A 14,546-nucleotide genomic window follows, 5' to 3' on the forward strand; every position below is an offset into this window, starting at 1 on the left:
TTGTATGTTTGACAGCTAAGACAAGAAAATATATTGGAAAACACAAAAAAGCGAGTGTTGAGCAAAAAAATCAGTAACTAATCAGAAAGTAGTAGTTAATGACAATATGTTACTATAACAAAAGTCCCCAGTCAAATATGAAGTTACCAAAATAATCTCACCACAAGCTCCAATTAATTACATGAATAGTTAAAGTTCCTGGTATTCTGCATAGTTGTCTTCAAAGTCCTTTGTGTAAAATTTTGTGGGTTTCTATTTCACTAACATGGACCACACCATCAACAAGATACTTTTAAATGATTTATTGACAAAATCAAAGATTGTGAGTGAAGCATGATCATGATTGTACTTCTTTGGTCAATGCTGCAGTGTGGGGAAGCTTCAGGAGGGATTTCACCGTTGCACCCGGCCACGACAGACCTCTTTCAGAACCCTATGGAGAGTAGGAAGGAGAGGAAACAAGTGAAAGAAATGGGATAGGTGGGAGGGGTGTGCAGAATTCAAGAGTGAAGGGGATCATAGGATTAAGAGGGTATTTATAGGACTGTCAGAAGTGGCATAGTTTAGGTGTGGTCCGGCTACTGAAGCTCCAGTTAAAGAATCAAGCAGATATAGAATATGATATACACTGTTTATATCATCATGTTTCCATTAGTTTATAACCACAATGAGCCTAGTGTGTCATGATTATCTCTTGATTACTTATTTTTTCTTGTATATTGTTCATTGATACTACTTATGTCAAGAATGTGTCCTGTTGTTGAGGGATGAAAGAATCTCCATTTTTCATGTATATTTCGTAACAAAACACATGATAAGGTGAGGCAACAAAATACATTCAGAACAACTGGGGAAGCAACAATATGGGGGAGTACAACTTACCATTTTGAGGTAAGCACTCCCAGGAACAATGATTTAACATGTTTCAATCCAACCTAAAGAATCACAAACTCAGTGATCTTACACATTAAAGGTGAATGCAGAATTTCAGAATTATTTGTCAAAAAAGTATGATATTAAAAGCTTGTTTCATTAAGTCTTTTGAGCTTACTCTGTGTCACATGGGCCTTTTTCATAGTTGTTTGGGTAGGTGGTGGTAAAATTACTCGGTGGATGTTTTGGACAAGGTAAAGTGTTGCTCTCCTGCAGACTGGAAATATCTAGAGGCAACGTGTATGAATTTAAAGGGAAATTTAAACAAGAAAAATCAAAAATATGGCAAGAAATATTAAAAAAGTGAAGCAAAATTTTTACTACACCATCAATTTACAATTTACTTGTAGATATCTGAATAGAATGAGACATAAAGCTAACCTCTCATTGAAAAGAAGAAGACAGCAGTGCCTCCCTTCAGGTAGTCTCGGCTCCTAATTTGCTCCAGGGAGAGAAATGTTTTCATCCCAAAGGATGGATTCACATATAAAGACTCTCCATTGCTTTCAATATGTTTTCCTAATATACGTGGGTTTTCAAATGCAACTTTAGAAAAACAGAAAAGAGAAAAAAATTATAGATACATATCAGTGGTGACCGTATTGCAAAAGGTTGTATTGACACATTAACATAATCATCACAGTAGAGCATTGAGGCTCTTTTATAGACTCACAGAATGATGGATCAGTGGATAAACTGATCTGTTTGGACATCTGTTTTTGAATGTGTGGGTTCTTGTCAAGCATGATGACAGTGACCTGCCTCCATGGGCAAGGCCATTCGAGTGTTGAATCAGAGTCATCGGACACTAAGCGAAAATAAACTCCAAAATAAGTTTTGCGCAGAGCTATTACTATCTGGTAAGAATAACCTCCTGCAGAATATCCCCGGGGGCTGTATAGATAACCTTTGTTAGAGCTTGTCAAAATCCTTTCAAAGTTGTTAATTTGCCAGACATAATGTGGACACTCAGACTCAGATAGGTTGATGTCATCAATCGAAAAGCCTCCTGAAGACTCCTTGTTTCCTTTGCGCACCTCGAACACAACTTGGAAAGACTTAGAAGCATTCAGAGGAACCTTGTGAAACTGCCACTGATAGGTTGGTTCACCTAAAAGGAGAAACAAATGCTTTTGACAGTTGTTGTGGCATGTTTGTCTGCCACTTTGGTCCAGAGAATATCTCAAATTTAAAGGATTGTCGTTATATTACAGATATTTTTAGCCTCAAGAGGATGAATCTTAATGATTTGTGGTCTATGAGTCCGTGATCTTGGTAGTTTTTTCTTGTGAACGTAGCATTTCATGACCCTGTCCATTTTCCTCACCAGTGATCTGACCCATGAGGTGGAGATTTCCGATAGAGTTCCTCTCATCCTGAAACTCTCTGATCCAGATGTTGAGCTGGTCTGATGGGCTTCCGCTGTGGTAATAGTAGAACTGGAGACACTGGACATGACACTTCCTAGTAGGATTCATCCTCTTGGTCTCCAGCCAGAATGAGTCTCCTTCCTGACCTGATGCTGTGCTGGCATGCATGAAGTAACCTTGGGAGTGGGTTTGACCATTTTTCAGTTATTATTGTCACTCTCATTGTTGTTTAACTTTTAAAAAAGAGTTATACTTTTTCCATCCATCTTGTGCAGGTTGGTGTGGTCAGTAAAAGGTTTTCCAGGAGCAAAGCTCATTCTCGTCCAACCTTTAGCCAAGCCTTTTTTACAGTAGCTCATCCCACAGATGTCAGCATTAGAGAAGTTGCAATGCTCCATAAAGGAAATCGAAGTGTCTGTGGTAAAAAAAACAAACAAACATATACATCTTTGTATAGCACAATCCAAGCATGTGTTTTTTAAAAATAATTTAGAATTAGAGCAACATGTTAGGTCACAACTTACTGCAGTTATAAAGACGATTCAACTTATACACATCGGTTGGGCTCATTTCCATTCGCTGGCCAATTCTGTCCTGATACTCTGGAAGCTTAGTGACAATTGTGTTTTTAGAGTTTGAAGAAAAATGGTTTTTGCCGTAGTGCATCACTGACATGTAGTCATATGGAGCATTAAATGTTGTAGTTAAACTGGGTGATAATTTCTTGAAATTTCCCTTGTACTCTGTAGACCAGATAGACACATAATAAGACACAGACACACAACAGTAACATACAGAACAATGAGTCTTAGCAATAGTTAATACTCAAAGTAGTACTTCTAGATTAAATTGCTTTTAAATATTGTGATGCAAACAACATTTGAGAGACATTTCAAAAGATTAGGATATTAGGATATTTATACCGTAGTTAATGTTTTCCCACATGATAGTTATGTAGTCATCTCTGTCATATCTTGATTGTTCATGATATAAGCCCAAAGCATGGAGAATCTCATGCTCTACTATACCAAGACGATCACATCTCTCACCAATGGAAACAATTTGGCCATCTTTATACAACCTTGAAACAGAAGAGAAACACCTGCAAAGAGAGATGCAACATACAGAATTAAATCTCTTTTTTTTGCCACAATAGAAAGTTAGTAGATTATATTTTGTAAGGAAAAACAGATGTACCCCTTTAAGTCTGTGATTGAAAGGTAGTATTCCTCGGCCATTCTGGGCTTAAAGTCAATACATGACTTCAAGCGGAATTGTTCAAAGGCTTGCAAGATGACTCCTTTTGCATTCATTGCTGCTTATAGACAACATAGAAAAGTCATAAGAAGTATTTTCCATCTTACTTTGCCTTCTGATTTGGTCATGCTTCAGAAGAGTATATCCAATGATCAAGGAAAAAGGTCTATTGACTGTCACTCACTAAGCAAGTCGTCTAATACATAATGAACAGGGTTGTCCCACAAGTGTTTTCTATTCAAAATGGCATTCCTGGGGACCCTTGTTTTTGTCTGGATTTCCTTAGATGAAGTAAAGTCATTAAATTAATAAAAAGAAACTCAATATGGCATGTTGCAAATAATAAATTATATACATTGCTTACCTGCATAATGTCGCCATCAAATAGATCCAGGCCTGGATGGTAAACAGAAAGCTGTTGTTACTAGAAGTAAACAGCTGTGAACTTTTCTTTGCCAGTTTATCTCATTTGTAAAGTATACAGTATGTATTTGTTCTTATCCACAGTATGTTTATATAGTTCCAGTGGAGGAAGCATCTCATCTGCATATTCAAATGCATTAACTACCATTCTCTATTTCATCTTACCTTTGTTTATTACAGCTAAGTCCAAGTCCTCATCACTTTCAATCTCTTAAGAACAAAACACAGAAAAACATTCATGCTTTAACAGAAGCCTGTGTTGTCTCTGTAAATTCTGCACTCTTTTGAAAATTGTTTAATAATTGTTTTTAATGTCAAGTATAAAAATATTTGTTCTTCATTTAATTGAACAAATAGGCTTACCTATGAACACTGGCTCGAGAGACTGGAAATGAATAGATCATAAATCACAAGATTATCAAAATGGAAGAAATCCATCGACAAGTGTATTTCTGTAACAATAAGAAAAATATAAATGTACTTACCATGACATGGTGAAGTATGCACAGCACAACGACAATACAGTTATGCATGATTGTAAATGAAAAATACTAGAAATACATATAATAATAACATCAACACGTCTAAATTCTTTGCAAATAAATAATCTCACTAATCTTATTGGTATTTGTACTATTATCTCTTCCAATAGATAGAAATTCCAATAGATCTTCTCTTATCTTTCTTCCCGGAAAAAGAGCATGTCTAAAAACATACTTCTTGGAAAATACAGCTACTGACTTCCACAGAGTCCTGCACACGCCCTTTCAAAACACTAACCAAAACAACACTGATTAAACATTGCATATTGTTGACAACTATTACTCATTCTATGCCCCTAGATGTAGACGCTCTACTTTACAATACAAATATTGGGTGAAAAGAAAAACTAAAAAGAATTTAAACAACTCTGATTTGCAGGTATGAAAAAATGGAAATATTTTTCATTTTAATTGTCATTTCTGCATCATTTTGGCTTCATTTAAGACTTTAGATGTGACCTGATGTTTCTTCTTATCTTCATGTACATGTACCCTTCAACCAGCTGAACTAGTTTTTGTGACAACAGTTACAGTTACACTACAAACAGTTTGCAGGCTGCTGGCTGATAAATAAATTAGGTTAGGTTGAATAGGTTGATAGAATGACAACCTATAACCCAGATAGCTGTTTCATACTTTTGTATTTTTACCTTTTCTTACTGGTATCCTTTTGTTTGACTCAGTTTCGTGCTTACGTGACTTTGTCTGAGAGTTCTCAGCAGACACTGATACTATACTTAGTATCACAAAACAAAATGTACAAACCTACCTGTCTGGAAACAATGGTGATGGAATATGGTGGTTTCCCATGCTTTCAAAAGAGCTACATGGCTGTGTAACTTGTTTTGCAACATATAATTACTACATTTTTGTATATTGTCCACTGTAATCCAGTATGTGCAAATCTTTCAACGTGTTCGTTTGTATTTTTTCTCTTTCAGGTTCTCTTATCTGTCTGCATCAGACAGACAGACCCACACATCCGACACTTGGAAAGGTCTGAGATGCTCATTCAAAGACAAATGTCAGATCTAGTCAAAATAAATAGGTGTTTCATATTTCTAAAATTATATGTTGTTATTATTATATTATAATATATAAGCTTCTCCTTAGTCCGTTGTCAAAATGTGTGTAACATAGGAATTACAATGGACATGCTGTAACAAAAGTGACACATAACTAAGTGCAGTTAGTACAATCTGTTGCTAATAAATTAAAGCTGACCGTAACTGGTGATAGTTTATTCTTAATGTATTGTACCAGGACTGACTGTTAACATTCTTGGTCTCAAATGATGCACAGCCAATCATTGTATTTTCTTTATCAAGATTATAAAGCTTGCAAAAATACCAGCCTTAATATAGCCTTAAAAACATCAGCATCATATACAGTAGATTAAGTGAACAAGCAAAAAACATAAAATTTAGAATTTCAGGCCAGAGAAGTATGACTCCAATAAGTATGATTACAGCCGTATTTGGTCAAAGTCCTGTAGAAGAACCCCTTTGGCATTCAGGCATGTAGTTCAAGGCAAACAGTTCAATCACCAAAACAAACAGGTGGATCAAGTTACTTCACTCTTTCCTACACAGTCAGAGAGACTATTTCTATCTTACTAAGGCTCTCATCCAGCACATATGTGACTAGTGTTTCCCATATAAACTGATCTCTCCCTCTCTCTGTCTCTCTGTCTCTCTGTCTCTCTCTGAGCAGTGGACTGCTCACCTGTCATCGCAAGTTTTGTCACATGAAAACGTCAAAGCCGTAGACAATAACATGGAAACATACAATCTGCCTGCGTGCCCTTTCGTGCACGTGCGCACAGATACACATGAAGCTGTTGAACTGGTACAGTACATGTGATAGTTATGAGACGGAGCATCATTCATGAGAATGTCCTGTTCAGTAAGCAAATGTTACATAAGCATGATTTTGATCATCTGATACCATTTTCTTTGTTTTGGTGTTGACAGACACAGATGTAACCAAACTTTGCACACCTATTATGTCTTTGTCAAAGGTTCATTGTGTTTAAACGCTTTTGAAATTTACACACGACACAAATCTGTTGTGAAATAACCTTTTGTGTTATTGTAAGGCCACATCACTCATAGTAGGATGCTGATTGATGTGTTTTAACAATGTCATGCGGTAAATCATTGCGCCTTGTTCTTTGTTCACCGTTTTACCTGCTGGCATTGTTACAGCTGCTAACAACAACACTGAGTGACAAGATGAAGTCAGTCAGCACTAATGCATTTAAAATATTTAAAACATGACATCCATTTTGCAAGAAGTCAGCTACTCAAATAGCATCTCTCTGTGAATCTCTCTGTCACTTTTATTCTGGTGGTGTAGATTTCATATTTTACAGTAAGTTACAGTAAATAAATAATTAACAATAGAATATTTCATTACAAATAAGTTCTAGTCATGCGCCTTGTTAAAGTGAACATGCAGGACACCTGAACCTCTACCTTCTCATTTTTTTTTCTACATTTCCCTTTTAACAGTGAGCTATTTTATACACACTCACACAGCTCTTACACTGTTCTGTTACAGTCTCCCCACTTGATGGCGGTATTTACACAGGAAACACTGACCATTTGGGTTTACTGTGATACAAGATACATTTTGTAACAACAATTTGGGAGATGGTTCTTTCTCAATGCGACTTCCATTTTCTCAAATGCATGCACGCATCATGCAGGTTCAATGTCTGGCTCAAGACAAAGATGAAGTCAGCTGAGTAAAAGTAACAATACCACCATGTAAAAATACTCCATTACTGTACTTAAAGTAAAATAACTATGTACAGTACTATCTTTGTGAAGCTTGGTAGCTGCTGATTAGAGGTGGACAGTTTTTAAGTAATTAGTTGAAAGAAAATCTCCCTGAGATCATTTCTATTTTAAACAAAGCCATTCTCATATTTATTTAAGGGATGTATGATTGTTTATATGCAAGATGTCCTCTTCCCCAAGAACTTCTTATGATAATCATCCATCCAGGCCAGTTGATAAACGGACAACATGGAGGAGCATGTGCCAAAGCCTGAGAGCTTTGACCCATACAAAGACAGCAATCTTCTCATCTCCCCGGTCACTGTTTTGCTTATCAAAACTGCAGCAATAGTCTGGTGACAATCTCTTATCTGCATCAAAACAGCAATGAATTTGGTTGCCATGGTGGTTAAGGCATGACGCGTCTTGTTCAGAGAAATTGTGTGCGTCAAACAAGAACTCCTGGTCTGTGATGTTGACTTTAAATGCTGCAGACATCAGTCTAGCCTCTGGAATTAGAAAGTGGGATAAAGGCCTTAACAATGCCTTTTGGCTGTTTTGCCTGATAATGCAGGGTGAATAGTTGTTCTGGGTGCCCACACAAGTGCTAATCAGGTATAAAACAGGCTGGGGCATGGAAATGTGAGATTAGAATTGCATTTGTAAAGTCTCACAGAGCTTTGCAGTATTTTGATTAGTTTATATCTTAGTGAAAGAGGCACTTTAAAATGCTTCAATTACAGTAAGGACAGATTGAATTTCAAGGGACCTACACTTAAGAAAGAAGTACAAGTCTAAGCTATGAAGTGAATGAGTGAATAAAGAACTGGTATTCATAAAATCATTTTGCCATCATGGTTAGTGGGTTACCCTATGCAGCCTTTGTGTGTGTGTGTGTGTGTGTGTGTGTGTGTGTGTGTGTGTGTGTGTGTGAGAGAGAGAGAGAGTGTATGTTCTTGTTTTTGGACTCTGACCCTCCACGTTGAATGCTGGCACTGTTAAAAGGGGAAAGATAACGCTTTGTGTTGTATATTTACAACAATAAGAGGTTGCGTAATTTTTATTTTTGATTACAGAAAGAATTTTTCTTCTTCTTGTTCAAATCTCCACCGAAACAAAGACACCATTTTGAATTAGAAACAAGTAAGAGCGCGACGGATTTATTTTTCACTCTCACAACTCTTTTTGTTTTATATGAAACCTAATAGGATGAATATAGGAGGCCTCTCTCACATCACGTTGGTCACCCATGTTTCTCACAGCCGTTTCTCAATTCCAGCGTTCACACCAAGGTGCAGTTTCATGGCAAGCATTGACACGTACAAGAATAAGAAGGATAATCTGCCTCTGGAGAAAGCAGGAGGCGAAACTGTCACAGGAGGCAGGACGTGTTAAGACACGAGTAAGGTTCTAGTTGCCTCCTGGGAAAAAAAGCAGCACATGTCCCCATGTGACATGTGACCATAGTAGTCTCTCTCTATATGTTTATGATGTAATACTTATCAGTGCTGTGTACTTTCAGGATGGCTTGCCAATACACTGTAGGCTATCTGAACTGATTTCTTCTTATTTTTACTTGTTCTGTAAAAGATACAGACATTGGTCACATATGTATTTTCAAGATTCATCTTTTTATTTTATTTTTATTTTTTATAACTTACACAAATTACAAAAAGTTTCCAACTTCACAACATACATAAAAAAAAGTATATACATGTATATACATGTTTGACAAGTGCAGAGGTGCAACATTTTCTGTTGTGGGTATACACCCAGTTTAATTTGGTTTAGAGTACAATTCAACTATTGAAATTATTATATGTCATGCATCAAGGCCAGCATCTTAATAAATGATGGAGCAGATGTGGAGGTTGACTTAAATAATATTCGTAGAGGTGACGTATTTCCCTCAGATTATCAGTGTAGGGGGTCATTATTTGTTCAACCAGCCTCTTCCTGACGGTTCAGCTCCTGGGTCACGCACTCTCTCAGCATGCCAGCTGACTTTGGTGATCAGGTCCTGGGCTGCAGGAGGAAGCTGCATAAAATAGCACCAGGCACTAAAATGTTGCTTTGTTTTATTGTTTTTTTTTTTGTTTTGTTTTTTTACAATATCCAGTATGTATACAGTATTTTGTGTCAGGACAGTGATGAGTCACTTTTGACTTACTTTCTTTTAAAAGAACAATATTTTCCAGCTGGCTGTCAAAATATCACCTTTTCTTTTTTTGCAGATATACTTGAACTTATGGCAGATGGTGAGTTATTTTCAGAGGAACAGGAAAAAGGCTGGGGGACTATTTAACATCACAGTGTTTTCCAACATCTAAATGGCTGAATTCACACAAGTGTCCCTCAAGGATATGGATATATATTCAAACATTGGTCACATGTGTATTTTCAAGATTCATCTATTTATTTATTTATTTTTATAACTAATAACACAAATTACAAAAAAAGTTACACTTTCCAACTTCACAACACATAATAAAAACAAAGTATATACATGTTTGACAAGTGCAGAGGTGCAATATTTGCACCTTGCAATAAATATTATGTTGTAGGTATACACCCAGTTTAAATTGGTTTACAGTACAATTCAAATATTTAAATTATTATATTTCATGCTTCAAACAGAGGTAGACCAAACAAGGCCAGTGTCTCAATAAATGATGGATCAGATGTAGAGGTTGACTTAGTTGGCATTGACAAAGGATTGATAGAGGGACATGAGCTGGGCCTGGAGGTCCTGGGCGTAGGGGTCCAGCTTTTCCCTCAGGTCCTCAGCGTAGGGGGCCACCATTTGTTTAACCAGCTTTGCTCTCTGACTCAGCTCAACCTGGACTTTCTCGGTCACAGGTGCCACACTCTCCTTGAACTCCTGCAGGTGCTGGTCCACCTTCTGCTTCAGGTCATCAGTGTAGGGCCCCAGCTGAGCCTGCAGATCCTTCACACTCTGCTCCAGGTTGGTTTTCAGCTCCTCGCTCTTCTGCATCAGGGTGGTTCTCAGGGCCTCAGAGTCCAGGGAGTCTGCATAGGGTGCCAGCTCCTGTTTGAGCTGGTCCACTTTCTGCTGGATCTGGGCCTTCATGTCCTCGGTGTAGGGCTCCAGCCTGTCCCTGACGGTGTTCAGCTCCTGGGTCACACGCTCTCTCAGCACGTCAGCCTCTGCGGTGACTTTAGTGATCAGATCCTGGGCTGCAGGGGGAAGCTGCTCCTGGAGTGAAAGTGCATACTTGCTGGCTATGTCGGCACTCTCTGTCAGACGGGCACTGGAAGACAAAGTAGATTAGACCATCAGAGATTGGTGTCATACCGTACTAGTCCTAATGATACATGACCAGGGCATTAATTTAGCAAAACCAATGGTAATCTATTGAGTGGCCAGTGAACAACCATGGTGTCAGACAACTTACTTGACATCCTGCCCAAACTGTGATTTCCTGATCATCTCAACAGTGTCATCAGCTGTCTGGGTGGCCTTGCCAATGTAGTCCCAGAAAACATCAGTCAGCACTTCCAGCTGTGGCTTGGGTGCATCAGCATAGAATAGGTTGGCATGGCAGCCTGTTGGAAGGAACCAAGAAGAGCTTGAGGACAGTGCAGCCGTTTACTTTATTTTGATTGTGATGATGGTTGTTGAAGCAATGCTGCATACTGTAGCTTTGACTAAGCTATACAGAAAAGACACTTTAAAGATAAAAAATTTAAATGCAACTTACCAGACAGCACTGCAACGACTAGTACCACGGACACTTTCATGACTGCGTTTCTAAAAAAACAATTACAATCTAGTTAACTTTCAAAATGTCAAAAATACATATTTGCTGCATAAAGTTTTGTTTTAAAATGTAGTGTTATTCTCACCTGCTTTTGTCTTGTGTACCTCTGAGCGTTAAAGTGTGTTTGTCAGTGTGTCAGACTGTTATATATACACTCAAGTCAGTTGTAGTCTAGAGCCCAAAGTCCAGGAGTCCCTGCCATGTTGTCATAATGGCTCTCTTCCTGTTTCTGCTGCCTGTCCAGGCTGTTATCACATGACAGCTGAGGCTACAGTTGCAGACACGCAGACACAGTCTGTACAGTATACTGAGCTTATATGACATCCAGGAATGTAAAATAAAGCCTATATCAACTAGAAATATTGCAGTATTTCTCCTCTGATCCGTTTCTAAGCACTTAGGATACAGTTATTAACTGTCCACGTACTCCAGTGCATCTGCAGATAACTCCAGATAACCTTGCTGTGCTCACACCACTGGACTTTGTATGAGGGTCAGGAAACGTGAATGTTGCACACTAAAATGCACTAAAATGTTGTTTTAATTTAGGCCTATAGTAAAAATAATTAAATAAATAAATCCAACAGGATGTCAAAATATCCCTATATTTTGCTGAAATATTTAAATTTCAGGCCTATATATGTTTGTTTGTACAGAAATATATTATATATATCAAATGGATATCTGGACCAATAGTTTCTCTGTAGTCCAATTAGCAACATTGCCAGCATTGTCAGTGTACTATTTCAGCTTTACAGCACCTTTGTGCTGTAACTGACTATTGTTTATGATAACACAGCATTTTTCTTTCTAATTGTTTGTCAGTTTCACCATTACATTTCAGTAAAAAAAGGTACAAGGCCAGCTTTACTGCAAGTGTTTCACTCTCAGAGTCACCAGCATATTTTAAGTCATGGTTATATCAATATTAATTTCTTTTTAGATTTTATGTCAGCATCAAATAGTGGACTTTTGAAAACTGCTTTAACCTTCAAACCTATACTGTTTATCTCAAAGAGGAATAATTGAAATAAGTTTGTAATATTTATTCAATATTTATTAAACTACTTATTTTTCTAATACCAGAAGAAGCAGGAGATAAAGATATATCAAGTTGTCTTCAAGTGCACTTGTACAAAAGTCTTAAAGGGCTCTTGGGGCAAAACAATCTAAAAGTTTCCAGTTAAATATTCTAGTTTAAGGTCTAAGACTCAGCAATGTATCTTTCCTTTTTTAAGAAAAAAATGTGGTCACAGCACAAATAAAAATAAATTTAAAAAATGCTGATCTTCAAAAGTGGTTTCAGAGAAGTGGACTATGGTATGTGCACTGTGAAACAGCAGCTACTTTGTCCTTCAGGAGCTGACGGTGTTTGAGTCTGCTAACCCTTGGCCAGACTGACTCATATAGAGACTGTTGAACATTGGTACTGCCACAGAAACTAAACCCACAAGCTTCTGTAATGTTAGCTGGAAAAATGCCATGTTGATGTCAATGGGGACAATAAAACACTTACTGTATATCTAATCAAAGCCAGACATCAAAGAACAATTAAGGACACTGCTTTTTTCAAGGCAGACAGGCTTTTAAGGATGAATTGCTGAATTTACAATAAATCACACATGCATTTCAGTGATTATTTCAACAACAAAAAAATGTATCAATAATAATAATTCAGTAAGAAACTTTTAGCTGGCAGATGATCATTGCAGAAAATTATGGGTTATGAACTTCTCAGTGTCTGTGTGCATTGGTCTAAAAGTATGGGTGTGTGCATGTGTGCTGCATGAATTCTCTGGCACAAGATGTCATCGAGTTAGCAGGGTGAGGCAAGGTGACAGCAAGGCACTATCACCTGGACTTTGAGATCATTACTGTCTGGAGCGCTATATAAGCTGCAGAACTTCACCAGTTGAAACCAAGCGCTCCCAGGTGGACTTGCAGATACATTTGCTAAGAGCCATGAAGGTCCTTGCTGTGCTCGTCCTAGCCGTTTTCACCGGTGAGTATGACAGAAAAATGTCATTATTCTTTTTTTTGTATCTGTTTGTGTAAACTGCATACTATGCTAAGACATAAATATGCACTTGTACAGATGTCTTAATATATCGAAAGTGTTGTTTTAACTGTTGTGTCTTTTCAACAGGCTGTAATGCCAACCTCTTCTATGCTGATGCACCCAAGCCACAGCTGGAAGTGCTGACTGATGCCTTCTGGGACTATGTTTCTAAGGCCACCCAGACAGCTGATGACACCCTCCAGATGATCAGGAAGTCTCAGTTTGGACAGGATGTGAGGTAGGTCAGACAAGACCATTGTGATCATTAGTGACAAGCTAATGAGGCAAAAATCTTATTATATTAGTAACAGACATGCAATTCAAAAACACAGTTTTGCCTCATTGTTCACTCTCTTGTCTAGTGCCCGTCTGACAGAGGGTGCTGACATGGCCAGCACATATGCAGTTTCCATCCAGGAGCAGCTTCCTCCTGCAGCCCAGGACCTGATCACTAAAGTCACCACAGAGGCTGATGTGCTGAAAGAGCGTCTGACCCAGGATCTGAACACAGTCAAGGACAGGCTGGAGCCCTACACCGAGGACATTAAGGCCCAGATCCAGCAGAGAGTGGACCAGCTCAAACAGGAGCTGGCACCCTACGCAGAATCTGTGGACACCGAGGCCCTGAGAACCACCCTGATACAGAAGAGTGAGGAGCTGAAAACCAACCTGGAGCAGAGTGTGAAAGATCTGCAGACTCAGCTGGGGCCCTACACTGATGACCTGAAGGTGAAGGTGGACCAGCACCTGCAGGAGTTTAAGGAGAGTGTGGCACCTGTGACCGAGAAAGTCCAGAGTGAGCTGACCCAGAGAGCCCAGCAGGTGAAAGAGATGGCCACACCCTACGTTGATGAGCTGAGGGAAAAGCTGGACCCCTACGCCCAGGATCTCCAGGCTCGTCTCACCTCCCTCTACGAGTCCTTTGTTAAAACCAACTAAGTCAACTTCACCTCACGTTAAGAAAGGAACTACATCCAAAGAACTAATTACCTGATACCAGCAACACCGCCATGCTGTTAACAACAGCACAAGCTCATCAATTCAGAAAGCTAAATACAGTATTTAAATGCATTAATAACAAATATTGAGTGTTGGTCTGTGACCACACACGGTGCTCTCTTCCTATATTATGGAAATAAAGTAAAAAGGAAACATCAACTTGTCTGTCTGTCATGTTATTTACAAAGTCCTGAAGAAATTTGATTTGAGTGTTGGGATGATTTGATGGTCAATATATATTTTTCTTGCAGCTTAGGCAAGTAAATTATATATATATATAAAAAAAAACAACAACAACAATTACACACATTCTAAAGGAAACTAGAAACCATCCCTTGCGGTAAAAACACATCATTTTTTCATGGTTTCATGTCTGCATGTGTCCACATGGAAGGAGA

The 14,546-nt window shown here is 38.3% G+C and overlaps 3 protein-coding genes across 5 annotated transcripts; 1 reads left to right on the forward strand and 2 right to left on the reverse strand.

Annotated features, from left to right (window-relative positions):
- Positions 1-338: 338 nt before the first annotated feature.
- Positions 339-4,711, reverse strand: LOC104929464 (meprin A subunit beta). 3 transcript variants are annotated; one of them, XM_027286206.1, is made up of 16 exons: positions 4,469-4,711; positions 4,347-4,368; positions 4,149-4,193; positions 3,925-3,956; positions 3,745-3,841; positions 3,501-3,618; positions 3,227-3,405; positions 2,828-3,046; positions 2,557-2,718; positions 2,261-2,479; positions 1,841-2,044; positions 1,607-1,741; positions 1,315-1,479; positions 1,052-1,160; positions 883-935; positions 339-433 (listed from the first exon to the last, which is right to left on the reverse strand). In XM_027286206.1, the coding sequence occupies exons 1-15, from the start codon at positions 4,514-4,516 to the stop codon at positions 926-928; spliced, it is 1,764 nt and encodes a 587-aa protein (XP_027142007.1). In that variant the 5' UTR covers positions 4,517-4,711; the 3' UTR covers positions 339-433; positions 883-925. The 3 variants fall into 3 exon arrangements, with proteins under 3 accessions (XP_027142007.1, XP_027142006.1, XP_019122755.1); XM_027286205.1 differs by having other exon boundaries at positions 1,607-2,044; positions 3,745-3,832; positions 4,469-4,710; XM_019267210.2 differs by having other exon boundaries at positions 1,607-2,044; positions 4,469-4,710.
- A 5,047-nt stretch (positions 4,712-9,758) lies between these two features.
- On the reverse strand, positions 9,759-11,288 carry LOC104929463 (apolipoprotein A-IV). Its single transcript, XM_010743995.3, has 4 exons — positions 11,176-11,288; positions 11,031-11,080; positions 10,725-10,875; positions 9,759-10,580 (listed from the first exon to the last, which is right to left on the reverse strand). Exons 2-4 carry the CDS (start codon positions 11,068-11,070, stop codon positions 10,004-10,006), a joined length of 768 nt encoding a protein of 255 aa, XP_010742297.1. The 5' UTR covers positions 11,071-11,080; positions 11,176-11,288; the 3' UTR covers positions 9,759-10,003.
- Positions 11,289-12,983: 1,695 nt separating this feature from the next.
- LOC104929462 (apolipoprotein A-I) lies at positions 12,984-14,307 on the forward strand. The gene is made up of 3 exons (XM_010743994.3): positions 12,984-13,092; positions 13,237-13,387; positions 13,512-14,307. Exons 1-3 carry the CDS (start codon positions 13,053-13,055, stop codon positions 14,086-14,088), a joined length of 768 nt encoding a protein of 255 aa, XP_010742296.3. The 5' UTR covers positions 12,984-13,052; the 3' UTR covers positions 14,089-14,307.
- Positions 14,308-14,546: the final 239 nt, after the last annotated feature.

Source organism: Larimichthys crocea, chromosome XIII, assembly GCF_000972845.2.
Source record: "Larimichthys crocea isolate SSNF chromosome XIII, L_crocea_2.0, whole genome shotgun sequence".
NCBI lineage: Eukaryota > Metazoa > Chordata > Actinopteri > Sciaenidae > Larimichthys > Larimichthys crocea.

What these genes read in the sequence shown, in the direction of transcription:
- LOC104929464 (XM_019267210.2), bottom strand. Translation starts at nt 4,516, where the DNA reads ATGCATAACTGTATTGTCGTTGTGCTGTGCATACTTCACCATGTCATG. An exon ending in TGTATTAGACGACTTGCTTA is followed by an intron (nt 3,619 to 3,744) that starts GTGAGTGACAGT and finishes GTCTATAAGCAG; the next exon opens with CAATGAATGCAAAAGGAGTC. An exon ending in ATCCACTGATCCATCATTCT is followed by an intron (nt 1,480 to 1,606) that starts GTGAGTCTATAA and finishes GTTTTTCTAAAG; the next exon opens with TTGCATTTGAAAACCCACGT.
- LOC104929463 (XM_010743995.3), bottom strand. Translation starts at nt 11,070, where the DNA reads ATGAAAGTGTCCGTGGTACTAGTCGTTGCAGTGCTGTCTG. An exon ending in AGTCGTTGCAGTGCTGTCTG is followed by an intron (nt 10,876 to 11,030) that starts GTAAGTTGCATT and finishes TCCTTCCAACAG; the next exon opens with GCTGCCATGCCAACCTATTC. An exon ending in CAGTTTGGGCAGGATGTCAA is followed by an intron (nt 10,581 to 10,724) that starts GTAAGTTGTCTG and finishes TTTGTCTTCCAG; the next exon opens with TGCCCGTCTGACAGAGAGTG.
- LOC104929462 (XM_010743994.3), top strand. Translation starts at nt 13,053, where the DNA reads ATGAAGGTCCTTGCTGTGCTCGTCCTAGCCGTTTTCACCG. An exon ending in CGTCCTAGCCGTTTTCACCG is followed by an intron (nt 13,093 to 13,236) that starts GTGAGTATGACA and finishes TCTTTTCAACAG; the next exon opens with GCTGTAATGCCAACCTCTTC. An exon ending in CAGTTTGGACAGGATGTGAG is followed by an intron (nt 13,388 to 13,511) that starts GTAGGTCAGACA and finishes TCTCTTGTCTAG; the next exon opens with TGCCCGTCTGACAGAGGGTG.